This window comes from Podarcis cretensis, assembly GCF_951804945.1.
Source record: "Podarcis cretensis genome assembly, chromosome: 2".
NCBI classification, from domain to species: Eukaryota; Metazoa; Chordata; class Lepidosauria; order Squamata; family Lacertidae; genus Podarcis; species Podarcis cretensis.
This window is the reverse complement of record NC_137171.1, coordinates 88047474-88064444: the sequence shown is the minus strand read 5'-3', so window position 1 is coordinate 88064444 and position 16971 is coordinate 88047474. Positions and strand designations below refer to the sequence as shown.

General features: G+C 41.3%; 1 protein-coding gene across 2 annotated transcripts in view; it reads right to left on the bottom strand.

Moving 5' to 3' along the window:
- Positions 1 to 16081, bottom strand: part of TXNRD3 (thioredoxin reductase 3) — a 29454-nt gene extending 13373 nt beyond the window's left edge. The window contains exons 1-4 of one of the 2 annotated variants that reach the window (XM_079964553.1): positions 15874 to 16081; positions 5933 to 5993; positions 2194 to 2303; positions 1249 to 1368 (exon numbers count right to left, since the gene is read on the bottom strand). In XM_079964553.1, the coding sequence (XP_079820679.1) occupies positions 1249 to 1368; positions 2194 to 2303; positions 5933 to 5993; positions 15874 to 15996 (414 nt within the window). In that variant the 5' untranslated portion in view covers positions 15997 to 16081. Of the gene's footprint in view, positions 1 to 1248; positions 1369 to 2193; positions 2304 to 5932; positions 5994 to 15574; positions 15658 to 15873 lie in introns of those variants that run through there. The other variant, XM_079964554.1, reaches the window with a different exon arrangement.
- Positions 16082 to 16971: the final 890 nt, after the last annotated feature.

Genomic DNA, 16971 nt, shown 5'->3' with positions numbered 1-16971 from the left:
TACAGTAAGTACTTAATTTGTTTTACCGTTCTTAACCTGAAACTGTTCTTAACCTGAAGCACCACTTTAGCTAATGGGGCCTCCTGCTGCTGTCGCACCGCCGGAACACGATTTCTGTTCTTATCCTGAAGCAAAGTTCTTAACCTGAAGCACTATTTCTGGGTTAGCGGAGTGTGTAACCTGAAGCGTATGTAACCTGAAACATATGTAACCTGAGGTACCACTGTACTGGACAACCATCAGTGATCCACAAGCTTCGTCTGTGGCACACTAAATATGTATTTTGATTCTTAATTGTATTTTGATTACTTCTTTTATTTCCTATATTACATTTTATTGTTTAACAATTTAAATTCTATGGAATTCAAATTATAATACAATAAATTACAATGTAAGAAATAAAAACAATAAAAACACAATTAAAACTCACACGATGTATCTTGTACAGTGCATTATTTATTTTACTTTATTTATTTATTAAATTATCACAATAGCAATATCTCTCCCCAAGGCAGAAAATCATTAAGTGGTATGCCAAGAGTATCAGCCATTTTCAAGTCATTCACAGGGAGAAATGTTTGGGAACAACTGTTCTCGAACACAACGCAAAACCTAGCAATCCATTAGCTCCTCTCTTAATAAGCAGATGACTAGATCCTCAAGAGCTATTTCCTAGTAATTAGACTGCAGGGTTTTTCATATGTAAAGCTAACTTGGATGGCATACTTCAGGGATGTGGATCCTGTGGCCCTCCAGATGCTGTTGCCCTGCCACTTCCCTCAACCTTGACCCACTGACTACACTAGTGGCGGCTGATGAAAGTTGGGATTCTAAGAACATCTGGAAGGTCACAGGTTTTCTATTGCTGTTATATACAAACACCCCCTTTTTCTTGGCTGCTCAGAGATAACGTAATAGTCTTGACAGCACAATCCTATGCATGCTTGCTCGGAAGTAAAGTCCACTTAATTCAATGAAACTTAATCCCAGTTTTGTTTTGAAAAATGCAACTTGAATCTCTCAGAGAAACATCATCACCCACACACCCGGCCAGGTTTCTTTAGCCCTTTTGCTGCAGGGTCAAAAGATTTAGGCAAGCTGTCTGAACTGCGGTTCCACTCAGATATGGAATGCTGCTGAGGTAACTATACTGTGAATGAGATTTTTAAAAATGTAAGGAGTAGGTTGGAAAATATGAAACCACATACAATTCACTATATGCTTGGAACCTGTTTGGAGAGTTCATACCTTAGAACATGAAAGCCCACCGGAACCACCACCAATAACAATTAGGTCATAATCGTAGGCTTCCATCTCTTCGCCTTTCCCATCCCCTAAAAGCTTCTGCAATAAGCCACTATGGTAAGCCTGTAAAAAGGACACAAGACACAGAAATCAGAATGCAGAATACTTTGTTAGTATTACAAAGCTAGGTTATATCCAATGCTCTCCTCCTAGAAATGGACAGCTCTTTAATCTAGCAGCAGCAGCAGGACCTTTTCCTGTAGTGCCCTGCACCACCTTCCATTCTGCTCCAGAGGGTTACCTTCCCTCTGAAGCATAGTTTTTTGACGATACAGGGTGCCTCAGAAGTAAGGAGAATTCAGCCCAAAACACCTCCCTCCCCATTCCATACACTGAATCCTCCACTAAATTCAAGAGCCTTCTGTGAGTAGTAGAACTGTTGGATACAAACTCATTGAGTACAGATGTTTTAAGATCAGGGTCTGTTTTACTCATTGAAGATGCAGCTGTCCTGATAAGGAAGCCCTTCTGCATCCCAGCACTTGCCTGACCTTTAAGAAAACTTAAAGCTAGTACCACAATTCTATACACTCTTTATTGGGAAAGAACACAGAAGGCAAAAGTAAACATATCGTTTCTGGCTGCACATCTAAAAACAACAACAGCAATGAAAGAGCAATACTAGGAAATGTAGATATCAATAATGTAACCTGAAGTCCTCCTGATAAAAATAACCCATATAAAACAGGGTGGTTGTTTGCTTCTTACTGGTGCATACACTTCCCAAGCCTGATACAAAGGATAGTTGCAACTTTATGAAATCCAAACTTTATGTACTGCATAACAAGATAGCACAAGTGACACTGTTTGGAGACGCTAGCTACAAAAGCATAATCATTATCTCATAACAATTCATTTTCATGCCAAGAGGAGGAAGAGCGAGATTACCTGGAAAGTTTGATCACATCCACCCACATGAGTTCCATTTACAAATACATTAGGAACAGTCCTCTGACCTGTCAATTCTAGCAACACCTCCTGAATGCTGGGCCCCTCATCTAAGAGAGAAGAGGGAGGGTAGAATTAAAACCTACAACTCTGCTAAGATCTATGCATCGCAAGACACTATTCCACCAGCTATAATAAAAGTGGCACTTAAAACAGAAGATAATTTATATAAAGCCGTTCCATAAAGAATCAGGAAAACATCTCATTCAGACTGACCACATCTGGATGAAACTCATCATGGTTTAGCATTATGGAGAATGAGCTTCAGCAATGTTCCATCTTCTTCAGCAACATGGTCACAAGCAGATTATAAATTTCTCTGCATCTGTTTTAGATTAACTGCTGTTTAGTTTATAGTCCAAAAAGGTAGTTAATCTTAACTATGATTATTTGAAGGAAGGCAGCTTCATAAATTATGCTTTGCAGTTGACTGGTCTTTACTAACTCTATTTAAGATTGATCCGTGTGCCTCAGCTCCAGCAATGCAGCAGATTGCAGATACAATTATTCATTCATTCATTCTGGGCAGTTTACATGAAAGAAGTGACTTAACATCATGAATCTAACAAGAACCTGGAAATTCTCTAAATCCAAAATCTAACATTCCAGTACAGTATGAAATACAAAGTACCTTGCTGACAAATAAATAAACTGATCAATCTACAGTGGCCCCTGGGAGGATGCCCACCTTTTGGCCTTAGCCAAACCAGAGTCCCAACATTGGCTGCACCATGGCCACGGAAGATGCTGCAGTGGTAGGGAAGGGGATCTGTCAACAGATCTCCCTCCCTGACATCAGATTGTGAGCTCCAATGTCAAATTTACCCCTTCCCAGCAGCAACTTTTTTTGTGGCTGTGGCTCAACCAAAGACAGAGTGACTTGGATCCAAAACTATCCCAGTGCTCCAGTATGTCCCCCAAATGCAGAGAGATTTAGACCAGCTCACGAACTGGTCTAAATCTCTTCCTGTTCTTCCACCCACACTGTTTCCAATGGAGGGGAAAGTTGTTTTTTAATCCCCGTAAAGTAGATGGAGATGCATAAGAGCACTCCTCCAACCTGCCAGCACAAGCCCAGCAGTGTGCTAGATGGGTGGTGAAACCACCTTTAGATCCTCACAACCTCAAAGCTTCAACGTTGCATCATTTAGGCCTGGTTCACATGTAACGTAACACCACATTTAATATAAATTGGGATTTATCACAAAGGAGTAGTGTGTTGATGCTGTGAACGATCTGTGATAAGATCTTAATTGGCACTGGCTGGCTAATTACTTTATGGCCCCAATTAGCCCCAGTATAATGCGGTCCGGCACGCTCCCGCTGCGCAGACCTTCTTCTTCTCCGGTTTCGCCTTGCAGAGTAAAAACACAGCGGAACAACTGTTGCAGGCTGCTTCAGATCCAGACAAACACACCAAGCACCTGTATGTCCAAATTCATCAGTTCTTTATTGCAGCAAAATATTTACAGCTCAGCATTTCTCAGATTCTCCTGGACTGCTAGCATTCATGGCGTCCGTCTCTCTCAGAGACAAAAAGAGAACAACAAGTAGAGCTCCTCCCTCCTTCCAAACGTCAGAAGAATGGGAGGCACACTCAGAACAAACTTAACCCAGTAAGTTCTGAATCCCAACAGATGCACACTGCTGAAATGACACCCCCTTGCTTCTCCCTTTCCAAAGCTAGGAAGAAATATACTGCAGACTGGCTTAATGACACATGCAAAATAGCACTCAGTTGGGTTGGTGGCAGGGGCATAAGCATGTTGCTCATTCATGTTAGCCCATGGCTTATTTTTAGCTATGATGCAATTTTAGAGCAAACTGGGCTTAAGCCTAAGTCAGTAAAATCCTTTTTGCACTTCAAGTCATAATTCAAACACAAGATCAGTCTCAATTATAAACTCATAAAAATTATGTCTCTGTAGAATTGTAAGCCTTAGGATATAGTGATACAGTTCAAAAAGATTTTACTAAACCTCATGTTCAATTATTGCATGAAGGTTTCATATAAGAGACAAGAACTCACTTGTTTCCTCAGCCTGGCTTTTCAACTTTGATGCACATTAAAAGTCAATACATATTCAAAACAACACCAGCCCTTTCTTCCAAATGTACCCGTGTTTTTAATGTTCTAGTCTGCCTTTTGACCTAGATTGAGGCTCCAAGGAAGCTCACAAATGGGATATCAACAAAACAAATTATTGTTCAAAACAAAAACAAACCTCGATCTACAGTACAAAGAATATAGCCTATGAAGGCAGCAGTTACTTTGTTAACTGGTTGTATCTAAAAAAAAAGTTTTGTATTTTACTATTACTATAGCTTTCTTTTAACTTGCTGGCAAGCAAAACGTGGCAGAACGTGCATCAAACCAAATTATTCATTTAATGTTTTGGTACCTGACACATTGATTAAAGCTAAAAGGATCCAAAATTAGCATCATGTTGCTATATTGGTCCAGATCATGCAACACACAAAAGAGGTGAGGGGAAAACATTTAATTTGCTCATCTTATATTGGTAAAAAGAATTAAGCAAGTTCTCATCTTACCTGTGGGTTACCTTTCATTCTGCCTGAGGGCTCTGTGCAATCAATCTTACAAAGATAACATTATCTAGGTAAAAACCCCAATGAATGGTGGATTTTACTGAGTAAGTAAGCATACAACCATGCTTTAAAAAGCCAAAACATTCACTCCAAACTAAGCCAATGCAGTACAAAATAGATGAAAGAATTAAGAAAAAGCAAGAACTTCTGAAACATTTCCCCAGGGTGGATCAGAATCAGCACTATCAATCTCAGAATGCCTGGGCTTAACAATAAACTCAGATTATAGTTGGTGCTAGAATTCCTGCCAATGATTCAGCAACTTTCTTTCTGAAGTTTAGATATGTCAATCATTAATAAGTTGGCAACCAATACAACAGACAATGTTTGAATATAAAGGAGTGTACATTTACATTTGCAACAGAAACAGGTTCGTAAGAACAGAGCAGACACAGTCCTTCAAAATTCCAAAAAACGACAAAATTTTACTTCCCAACAGAAAACTCATTTACCGTATTTTTCGCCCTACAGGACGCACTTTTTCCCCTCCAAAAAGGAAGGGGAAATGTGTGTGCGTCCTATGGAGCGAATGCAGGCTTTCGCTGAAGCCTGGAGAGCGAGAGGGGTCGGTGCGCACCAACCCCTCTCGCTCTCCAGGCTTTGTGCACCTCTCCTCAAGCAGCAGGAGCGCTCCCGCTGCTTGCAGAGAGTTGCCTGCATGCCGAAGCCTGCGCGCGCTGAGCTCAGCGCTCCAGGCTTCGCGGACCTCTCCGCAAGCAGCGGGAGCCAGCGCTGGGCTCCCACGGCTTGCAGAGAGCTGCCTGTTTGGGGACTGGGGTCGGGGGAAGCTTGGGCCTCTCCCGCCCCAGCCCCGCGCCTGGGGGAAAATAATTTTTTCCCCTTTATTTCCCCCCCAAAAAACTAGGTGCGCCTTATGGGACGGTGCGTCCTATAGGGCGAAAAATACGGTACTTAAAATCCAAAATTAAGTAACTGGCTAAAAAATACATTTTGGGAGTTGTTTTATTTCATGCAGACTGAAAGGATGCCTTTATTCAGTACAATGGTGTGCATTTGTGTAATGTATCTATGGTTATCAACAATGAAATAGCAAGTCAATTTTACTTACCAATCTTGTCAAGTTCCAGAACACTGTATTCTACTGCCAAAGATTGGAAGAGATCTTTCACCTGCAAAAATAATATTTTGTTTTTAAGTGAGACCAGGGAAAGGCATAAAAATGGAACCTTTATTTCTCTTTGAATAGGACAAAAAAAATTCTTATGAACTTATACAGGGCATCTGTAGGTAACCAGCAAGTGTTGGCTATAACTGTTTATGATACATTATATGGAAGATTGCTAGTTTTCTTTTATATAATTTAAAAGCACTTAAAGCCATCGGCATCCTATTCTGAAATGTCCCATTTCAGCATTTCTACTGGCTAATGGCAGAGGAAGAACCGCACCAAGAGCAGTTTTCCTTTGGTCAGGATATAGCCTCCTCACCAGAAGTGCTCCTCTCCACTAGCAGAGGGATCACTATGTGCTATCCTAACCCCTTTCCCATCACCTCTGTGGGGCTGGATAGCATTGCAATCCCATACCCACCTGCTTCACAGAAAGCACCACTGAACTGAATGGGACTTCCTTACGTGTAGGCCTTTATAGGATAGGGAAGTTAACATCACGAACCACTTACAAAGCTGGCTGTAAGACAGACCTTTTATGGGAATATTTTTAATATATTAATATATATTAATATTAATATTAATATTAATATATTAATATAAAAATACATATTCTCCAAGAGAAAAAATACTATTTTGTAGCAGATATTTGTTCCATTAATGACACTTATCAAGTGAAAGCAATTTACAGAGGCAGAAAGCTAGATAATTTCAATCTACTAGTTATCTCTTTATAAGATCTTTTATTAAGAATACAATGGTACCTCGGGTTATGAACTCAATTCGTTCCAGAGGTCCGTTCTTAAGCTGAAACTGTTCTTAACCTGAGGCGTGCTTTCGCTAATGGGGCCTCCCGCTGCCACTGTGCCGCTGGCGTGCAATTTCTGTTCTCATCCTGGGGCAAAGTTCACAACCCGAGGTATTACTTCCGGGTTAGCGGAGTTTGTAACCCAAAGCGTTTGTAACCCGAAGTACCACTGTACATCTGTTATACCAAGTGATGTATCATAGTGGATTTTAACCCACTGTTATATTATTTTCAAATAAACTATGTTCAAAATTGTGCAACACTTCAGGTTCGACCACATCAAATTTGAACTTCTAGGGCTAGATCTAGAGAAAGCAGAACAAAACTCCACTCATGCAACACAGAGTTTGTGGCTCTCCGCCCCCACCCTCACTGTGCATTCCACCCTCCTCCTCTGCAGAAAGAGGCTGCAGAAGAACAAAGAAATCAGAGTTCAGCAGGACTGTTTTGTGCAAGTACAAGTCCCTTTTTGCTCATGTAAGACATCTCAGCATCCAAGTCCTAGATTGTTCGTACCTTACTTGTGAAAAGTACTGTAAGTTAATGTCTAAAATACTCTCTTAAACCTTTCTACCTAGCATTTCTGACAACCAAAGGAACAGTGTGTGTATAAGGTAGGGTTGCCATATTTCAAAAAGTAAAAACCAGGACACTCTGTAAGTTGTTGAACCTTTTTTAGACAAAACCCAAAGTTATTGAACTTTTTTTTTTTCCACAAACACACCAAAAAACATGATTTTTTGACTGACTTGTCTAAGATCCAGGACAAAGCTCCACCTTTCGGAAATTCCCCCTGCGTGTCAATTCCGCCTGTGAAATCCCATTAATGTCCGGGGAAATCCAGATGTATTGTAGCCCTAGTATAAGGGTCCATTACTCATTGGATGTAGCTTTTCAAGTTTTTTGTTTGTTTTGTTTTTACTAATTAGTTGTTTCATTGGTATTACACACCAGTACAAATGAATATAATGTCTGAAACTTTCTGGTTAACTTAATGGAGATATAATAAAAAATAGCTCACAATGACCCAGTTTATGTGGATTAATAACAAGCCATGGTTTAACTGAAAGCAACAAGCCATACGGGCTTGTCATTAACCCATAAACATGGTTTGTTTCTCCCAAATCAACCACGACCATGAAGTTGTGGCTTGATTTTAGCTTGCTGATACTGGTTTGTTCTCGAGCAAACACATGACCCTAGGTTCAAATGCAATAAGCCATGGTTTCTAGGCTTCTCATTCCCACTTGTACCAGGGAGGGGCAAAGCATATTGCTACATTTGAATGAGCTGTCATGCAAACAGCTGAAGTGTTTGCAGTTAGTTATGATTTATTAAAAAGATAACAGAATGCAGTAATGTATGGCTGTTTGCTGCTATTGATTAGCAAAGTCAAATATGCAATGATGGAAAGAAACTTCTTCTTATAACCAGGGAGAAGAGTCGGTGGAGGAAGACTGGATGAAATTTAAAGACTATCTACAGAAGCATTGTAAAATTAATGAATGTTAGAAGGATGTTGGAATGAAGTTATGTGGTCTTAGCAGAAATGTTATAAGGGTTTAGGAAAAATAGACTGTTAATTGGTGAAAGGAGGGAAAGTAAAGTTACATTATATTAAGATAAATTACAGAACAAAAAGTGGAAAAGATGGAAAGGATTTGCTGAAATAGTTAACTGAACTAGAATACAAAAAAGGGAGGTGTGAGGTGGTCAAGGAAACAAGCAGATGAAAGACAAGTTATGGGAAGATTAGCTGTGGTTTTTTTCTCTTTCTTTTTCTTCTTCTTCCTCTTCCTTTTTCTTATTGTGATGTGTTGTTTTGTTCTTGTTTGATATGGTGTTTTTACTCTTTCTTTTTGTAACCTTTAAAATTTTAATAAATTTTATTTATAAAAAAATATTAAACTTTGCTCGACAGAATAATGGAGGCACACTAATGTAAAAACTAATATTGTGAAATGGACTAAAAACAGAAAGCTCTTGGGAGAATTGAACGCATTTCTTAGGTACAAAACAGAACAAAACTTTTTTTGTGAAGGAAGTATTGAATGGTAAATAAAATATAATTATGAATTTGCATATTTCCATTGCTTGTATTGGATGACCTATCAGGCTTTTCATTAGTTTTTTTGGTCTTCTACAAGCTGTCTAATCATGGTTTTAATTTTTTTTTTTTCAGAAACAAAAAACCCACCCTGCTTTATTCTCATCCGCCCACTAGGATGAAACTGTGCAATGTAAAATGGAACTGGTTAGGTGCCCAAATGACTAGTGCTACATTATGAGGCAACTGCAAATGCTGGAGTGATGGTGAAGATATCATCAAGGCTTAGCCTTAGTAATAAGCAATCCCTGCTTCTTATTTCTTCTTAATCATTTTAAGGATGTCAACAAGGGTGCAATAAGGCACCAAGTGGATGGGAACAAGTCCTCCCTTCAACAAATCCATAATTTCTAGGCCACAAGCTGCAGGCCCAATATTAAGGAAAAACTGCATAGGAAGATTTGCCAAGTGCTTATTTTACCCTTGAATTATTTCCTCTCTCATAAAATGATAATTTAATGTAAATATTGCTAGTGTAATATTTAACAATATTAAGCTACTGTGGTAGTTTAAATGAACAGTACTATTTAAGAGAGTCTGGTGTGATACTCTACTTTCCAGAACAATTCTTGGCATCTGATCTGCTTTTTGTTTTTCTAAACCAGTTCACCTACATTAAAAACTGCTGCATAGCTAATTAGCTGGCTCCCATGACTGCTACTTTATGAGCCAATTAGGATTTTGTAACATAAATTATGCTGACTTGGATACTAATTATATGCATGCATGCACACATATTTATATTCATATAGGCACTATTATTTTTATTTTATTTATTAAATTTCTATACAACTCTTTATCCAAATATCACAGGGCAGTTTACAACATAAAAATACAAAATGAAAACAAAAAACAACATAAAGAAACCAAAAAAACCCCCTCTCACAAATACATTTAAAAGGCCACAGAATGTTAAATCAGCCAAAGGCCTGGTTATGGAGATACATTTTTGCCTGGCGCCTAAAGATATGCAACGAAGGTGCCAGGCAGGCATCCTACAGGCATGCTAAAAAACTGCTGTTGAATATGATGGGCATATGCGATAATCCTTTCACAAATCTCAAGTTTCCAGACTGCTTGTGATTGTGTATTTGCCTGTTTATCACAACCCCAGAAAACAAGAATGTGCTACAGTGATTAGAATAAGCGGTTTGTGCATTATGACTTACCAAAGATAAAATTCGAGCACTAGTCCACTGATTTCAATGTGTCTACTTCAAGCATGACCCACACTGGGCATCACCCAGAATATGTGTATCTTTTCTGTAGAGAAAGTCTGTCATAATTCATATACGTTTATTACAATAATTCTATCTGACCTTTTGGCTTCACAGGTGTAGCAGAGGAAGCTGTCTTAACTGATTAGGTCAATATTGTCTACATGAGGAGTGGAGAAGCTTTCTGGCCTAGGAGGCTAGATCTTTAACTCCCCACCTCCCATGGCCCAACTTTGACAGGTGGATGGGACAGGTGGGCATGGAGTTCAATCCTGCTTTCTGCAGGGTGGGTGGGACAGGTGGGCAAGGAGTTCAATCCTGCTTTCTGCAGGGATAGGTTGCACAAGTGAACAAGTTCACTTGTGCACCCAAACAAAGCAGGACTGAACTCTCTGCTCATCATTTTCTGCGGAGATCAGCTGTGCCAATGACTTCCTTGTGGGGAACTTGCTGCACAGCAAAACTAAGCAGATTTGAACTCCACACCCATCAGCTGATGGAAGTTCAAACCTGCTTTCTGCAGGAATATGCCATGTAAGCAGCCAATCCAGCCATGTATCTACCTGTCTCACTACGACATCAGTTTTGGGGCGGAGGGAATGTCCCACCCCCAACATTCAAAGGTATTTTATATCTTTACCTATAACAGAACTTTAAAAGTGGCGGGAGCCGTTACCAACAGCAGATGTTAAAACTAACAAACATCCATAATTAGAACAGAAGTAAAACCCGCAGCCAGCAATGACCTCTAAGCCACATCCAATCCAATTCTCCAACACTTATCATCCAAGATGACTGGCCTATCAGTGAATATGCCAAATGGTTACAACATGAAGCTCTGCAGGCCTGCGCTATACTACTACTGAGAAAGTAAAAAAATGATAGAAAGGCCAACTCCTTGGATTCAAAGCAGCCAGCCACACACTAGAGGAAACCACCTTATAATGAATCAGACCACTGAGTCCATCTAGCTCAGTATTGTCTACACCAACTGGCAGCACGTCTCCAAGGATAGCAGTAGCTGGCGATGCTGACATTTGAACCCACGCCCCTGTGTATGCAAAGCTGTGGCCTCTATACCAAGGAAATATCTGTCTCTAGAGCTCTTTGTTCCTGCTAAAATTGTGTCATTTTTCTTAAAATTGTAACAAGTGCATGCTATTGAATTATGTTTTAAAACATAAGTATTTCAAAAAAACATGTTTCAAAATGAATGCATAAACTCCAAATGACATTAGCCCGCAATCCTATACACTTTTAGATGGCAGTAACTTTTGAGCAGAGATGCATAGGATTGCACTGTAAGGGCAATACTTTTGACCACTAAAAATTCTGACAGTTTTAAAACAGCATATAAAAACAACAACATGCTTAAGTGGCATTTTGTTTTGCTTATCATAAGCCAATCAATTTAGGGTAATGGGGAAAGTTTCTAATTTAATGTTTTCCAGAAAACTTGTATCACTGCATTGATATAAGAAGAGCTGAAGGAAAAGGAAACCTCAGAGCTGTGGAAGCCTGGGGAAAACCTTAGAAAAACATTGGGAACTTCTCTTCAGTTTTTTTCCAAATGGAAAAATGCTTTGAGAAACATTGAAAACAACTCCTCTGGATAGCTCAGTTGGTTAGAGTGTGGAATATTTATTATCATTTGGGATGAGTGAAGTGGTTTAAGGACAAGGCTTTACTCAAAACGTTTTACTTGTGAATATTTTTGTGTATGACAATCTATATCATTAGAGAATGATAATTCCTGTGAATACAACATTCAACATTCAAATCCAAGATGCACTTCTGCACCTTGCTGCTGTTGTCTATATGCAAGCAGGAAAACAGGATCTTGGTGGCTTCTGAATGGCTCCTTGCTTTTTTCAGGTGATCTATGTGCTACCTGGAGACACCAGAACCAAGCATACCGCATGTAGCAGTTATCTCTAGTATTACAGAAGTACCTTGGAAGTCAAATGGAATCCATTCCGGAAGTCCGTTTGACTTCTAAAACATTCGGGAACCAAGGCACGGTTTCCGATTGGCTGCAGGAAGCTCTTGCAGCCAATTGGAAGCCGCGTCGGACATTCAGGTTCCAAAGAATGTTCAAAAACTGGAACAATCACTTCCAGTTTTCGATCACTTAGCATGCCAAAACGTTCCAAGGCATTTGAAAACTAAGGTACAACTGTACATATATTCACAAATGTAAAGAACTAAGGCATTTCTACTTCTGAGACTGTGATCTAATGCACGCTCATCTGAGTGTAAGCTCCACTAAAAAGGTACGTCAAGAGAAAAATTTGAAATAATTGCTCTGTGACTTTCAAGTTGCATCCAACATCACATGAGTGGAAGGGACCTTATGCAACCAATCTTTCCCTCCCCGCCCATCCCCCATCCCCAACAGGATTAGGGGAGAAAAATTGCCCAACATTGTGGGCTGTGTCTTAACAAGGTTACAATGGGAGGTGGAATCATCCCAAATTAGGAAAAGGAATACTGCAACACTCACCCAAAGATCTCAGGAATAGGCTATTTCCCCCTGGTGGTGTCCAAACTTTTTTCAAAGAGGGCCAGATTTGATGGAATGAAGGGCCGTGGGGGCCGACCAAAGTCCAAAGTTGATGACCTTTTTTAGGGTTGAAGTTGTTCAGCTTTATTTAGGGTTGAAGTTGTTCAGCTTTTTTAGGATTTTACCCCAGGAAATAAACTGCCACAGGGGCAGGATTAAACAGACCTGTGGGCCAGATTAGGTCCCCAAAACGGACTTTGGACATGCCTGTGACTACAGCATCATAAGACACAGCCCATAATGTTGCGTAGGTTCTCCTAAACCCCACAGAGAAGCTTTTCATGAATGCTCAGGAATAGGAGGGGATGGGAAAGAACTGTTGTTCATGATGCCTTCTTCTCGTGATGTTAAATACAACCTTTCATAAATATACCAAGCAGTACAATGTATTATACGCTAATTATAAATGACACATTTTACATTGTTAAACCCTAACAAGGGAGGGATTGAAATTCTCTCCTTTGAACTAACCAACCAAATAATTGTCTGCTGGGTTCAATACTTTATATTTTTGTGCCTTTTCCGTATACATTGAAAATCAGCTTACTGTAACTAATAACTGACAGTGGGGGGAAACAGAATATTTGATTTTATTATATGGTTAGTCAAATAATGCTACACGAAGAAACAATCACCAGCTTTAAAAAAAAGTACTACGTATCTAGAGCCACATAGTTTCCTAATCTCGACAAGTCCACTTTTTGACCCAGAAATCTTCATTTACCTTCTCACTCTATTGTTGGTTTGTGCCTTTACTATTATTTAGATAACTATTACCTGGTTTTACTTGTGTTAATTCACTATCAACATTTCACTTCAGCTCCCTAATTGCTTACTACTATGTTATTTGATTGTTTTCTGGTAGTGGAAGGGGATTTCAACACACAGTAGCCTATACTCATACTCAGTCTTGACAACTAGTTCAAGAAGAACATATGATCTTTTACCCATATAATTTTTTAGCTCTGCTATGACTCATTTCTGGTATTAAATTGCTTCCTGATTTGGACCAGTTATGACTTTCCATACAGAGGGTAAGAGCTGTACAGGGCCAGGAAAAAGCACTTGCTCAACACAGAGTTCTGTTTCCTCTTTTCCCCAGCCTTTCCTTTACATGTCAATGTTACATGCAAAAACTAACCACACTTAAAAACATTATGGTGGTCCATAAGCAATATTTTGACAAGTAAACCAATTAAATCATACAAATCTCTTAATACAAAACTTCCATTTCCAGTGACATGTTAGAAAGTGCACAAGTAATCAGAGATGAACATGTCATCTAACTGATCTGTTGTTCTTCATGATCATATTATAGAAGAAGCTTTAATCATGAGCTTATCTGCTTAAAGCATACATATTAGCTGCAGCCACAAACATAAGATAAAGTTAGAGACTGTCTCTTGCGGTTCGACTTGTTGCCCATCCCTAGTTCCATCAGGGAAGACTTTATTTCAAAAGCTCTGATGTGGGCGCCTGAGAGTGACACACCACAGGGAGAGAAAAATACACACCTTAATTAATCTTATTATTGTTATTATTATTATTTATTTACCACTCTATGATTACTTCAGGCTCTTCATCCCTTTTCCTACTGAAAAGATTTAACAGGCTTCTGATGATCAAAACATATTTCCCCAAATGACAGATTTAAGCTATCTTCAAGTCAGCTGAAGTGAACTTATTTTGAACTACAGGTCCCAAATATATCTTTAAAAAACACCACATTTAATCCCTATTTAACAGATACTGTTTTTACTGCCTTTTCTATTTCCAATCTTATGCCCCACACCTCTAACACATAAAGTTAAGTCAGGAATCACAACTGGATTCCACAAATTGATCAAAGACATATGACCTACAAACAGATCTGAAGTCTGATCCTGGACATAGTTGTCTGTTATTTCAATGAGGTTTCGTTCCAAAACAGCATCTTTAAAATTTTAGTCCATTTGGTAATTAATTAGGAAACCCTGGCATTAAAGTTGATTATTTTTAAAAAAGAAGCAGGAGGGCAGTGGGTTATGAAGACTCAGACTTCTAGTTCAGGCCCACCTTGAATTGTGTCTTTTCCCCCAATAAAGCAATACCAGGTCAACATCGAGAGACAGTATAGTGTAGTGGTTAGTGTGTCAGAGGCAAGAGCATGAATGAATCCCTACTCAGCCATGCAGCTCACTGAGTGACCTTTGGCCCAGACACCGCTTTTCAGCCTAACTTACCTCACAGGGTTGGCAAGGGGGATTAAACCTATTTGTTTATTTCATACACAGCCTGCTTGCAAGCAAACCTCAGAACGTTTACAAAAAGCTAAAACCATAAAACTGGGGGGCAGAAATTGCTACACATTATTATTACTATTATTATTAACAGAATTTATATACAGTGGTACCTCTGGTTACGTACTTAATTCGTTCCGGAGGTCTGTTCTTAACCTGAAGCAGCACTTTGGCTAATGGGGCCTCCTGCTGCCACCACACCGCTGCCACGCGATTTCTGTTCTCATCCTGAAGCAAAGTTCTTAAGCTGAGGTACTATTTCTGGGTTAGCGGAGTCTGTAACCTGAGTCGTATGTAACCTGAAGCGTATGTAACCTGAGGTACCACTGAAGAGTACTGCCCTGTACACCGAGGTCTCATTAACGCATACAATAAGTTAAAACACGGGATCGGACTCGAATTCGCACCAGCCTTTCCAAGCATCTGGGTAGCCTTGCAAGAACAACGAGAAGGGCGAGTAAAAGGTGAATGCAATAGGAATGCCATTAGATAAACCAATAAAATCCACCTAGGCAGAGGGCGGCCGAGGCCCCTCGCCATTCCTGCTAGGCTCTTGTCACTCGACGCTCACAGAGCCGACCCTGGTGGAGCCACTCCGGGACACTCACCCCGCAACCGCAGCCGCTCAAGGGAGCGGGCTGTCCGGCGAGGAGGATGCGCGGGCGTCTCCGCGGATACTGAAGGCAGCAGGGCCCTGTCAGCGCGCCCCCTGCCCCTCACTCCCACCGCGGCGCGGCGTGAGCCTGCGCTGTGAAGAGGCGCTCCCTCGAGAGGTGGGGGGGGGGGCGCCCAGTTCCCCCTCTCTCCCGGCGGCGGGCAGCGCGGCCTCCTCGGGCCTCCGACGCCCCCGCTGCCCTTGCCGGGGTCGTTGCCAAGGCGACGCCCGCTTCCTCCCTCCGCGCCTCACCTTCCTGCAGAAGGGGCAGTAGCTCTTGCTGAAGATCATGACCCGGTGGGAGCTGATCAGGCTCCGCACGCGGAGCTTCAGGGCGTCCCAGTCCGGCATCCGGACCTGACCCGGAGGCGGCATGGCTGGCTTCTCTGGCCTGAGGAGGAGCAGAAGAGACGGCGGCGGTGTCTGCGGCGAGGAGCCGCTATGGCTAAATGCAGCAGCGAGGCGGTAAACTCACTCGCCCTGCTTGCGCATGGGCAGTGGGGGCGGCCCCCGACTCCGCCCCTCTCCGCTTTCGCCCTCAGGGGAGCGGGCGGGCCCGAGAAGGGGACTGGAGAGGAGGCGGGAGAGGTACCCTTCGGTTTTTCTCGGGGCGGACCAGCAGGATAAGCTCAAGCCCCCTTGAGCAAAACGGGAGAGGAAGGGAGGTCAGGATTCTGGCGCAGAGATTTCCCTGCCTCTCCTTGCCCCGTGTTGCGCAGCTGTAAAACGAAGGGTTACTCTCGAGGAGACCGCAAAGGACCTTCCCCGGCTCGCACTCTTTCCCTTCCGTCAACCCAATTGTGGAATCTCTCTCTCTCTCTTAATGATAATAATAAAGATTCAGAAAAGGGCAACCCAAGTGACCAAGGGGATGTGGCAAGTTTCCCTGTGATGAAAGGTTGCATCATATAGGACTTTTCCGTGTCAAGAAAAAAGGCATGGGGAAAGTAGACAAAACCTTTATTAGCTTTGTCATAGCGCCTTTCAGACTCGACGAAGCTGAATGCTGGAAGTTTCAGGATATAAAAAGAATACTGTTGTGTAAAGCACCCTGGCTTCAAATTACAAGAAAGGAGATTCCGACTCAACATCAGGAAAAACTTTCTGACAGCTGCTCGGCAGTGGAAGGGACTCCCTCTGGAGGTGGTGGGTTTCTAAGCAGAGGTTGGATGGCCATCTGTCATGGATGCTTTAGCTGAGATTCCTTCATTGGTCTAGAACAGGCATGTCCAACAGGTACATCTACTGGTAGATCATGGGGTGTTCCTGGGAGATCCTGGTTGATCTCTGGCCCCTCAGCGATCTCCTTACAAAAAAGCAAGAAACCCCAACAACTTTGGCTTACTAAAA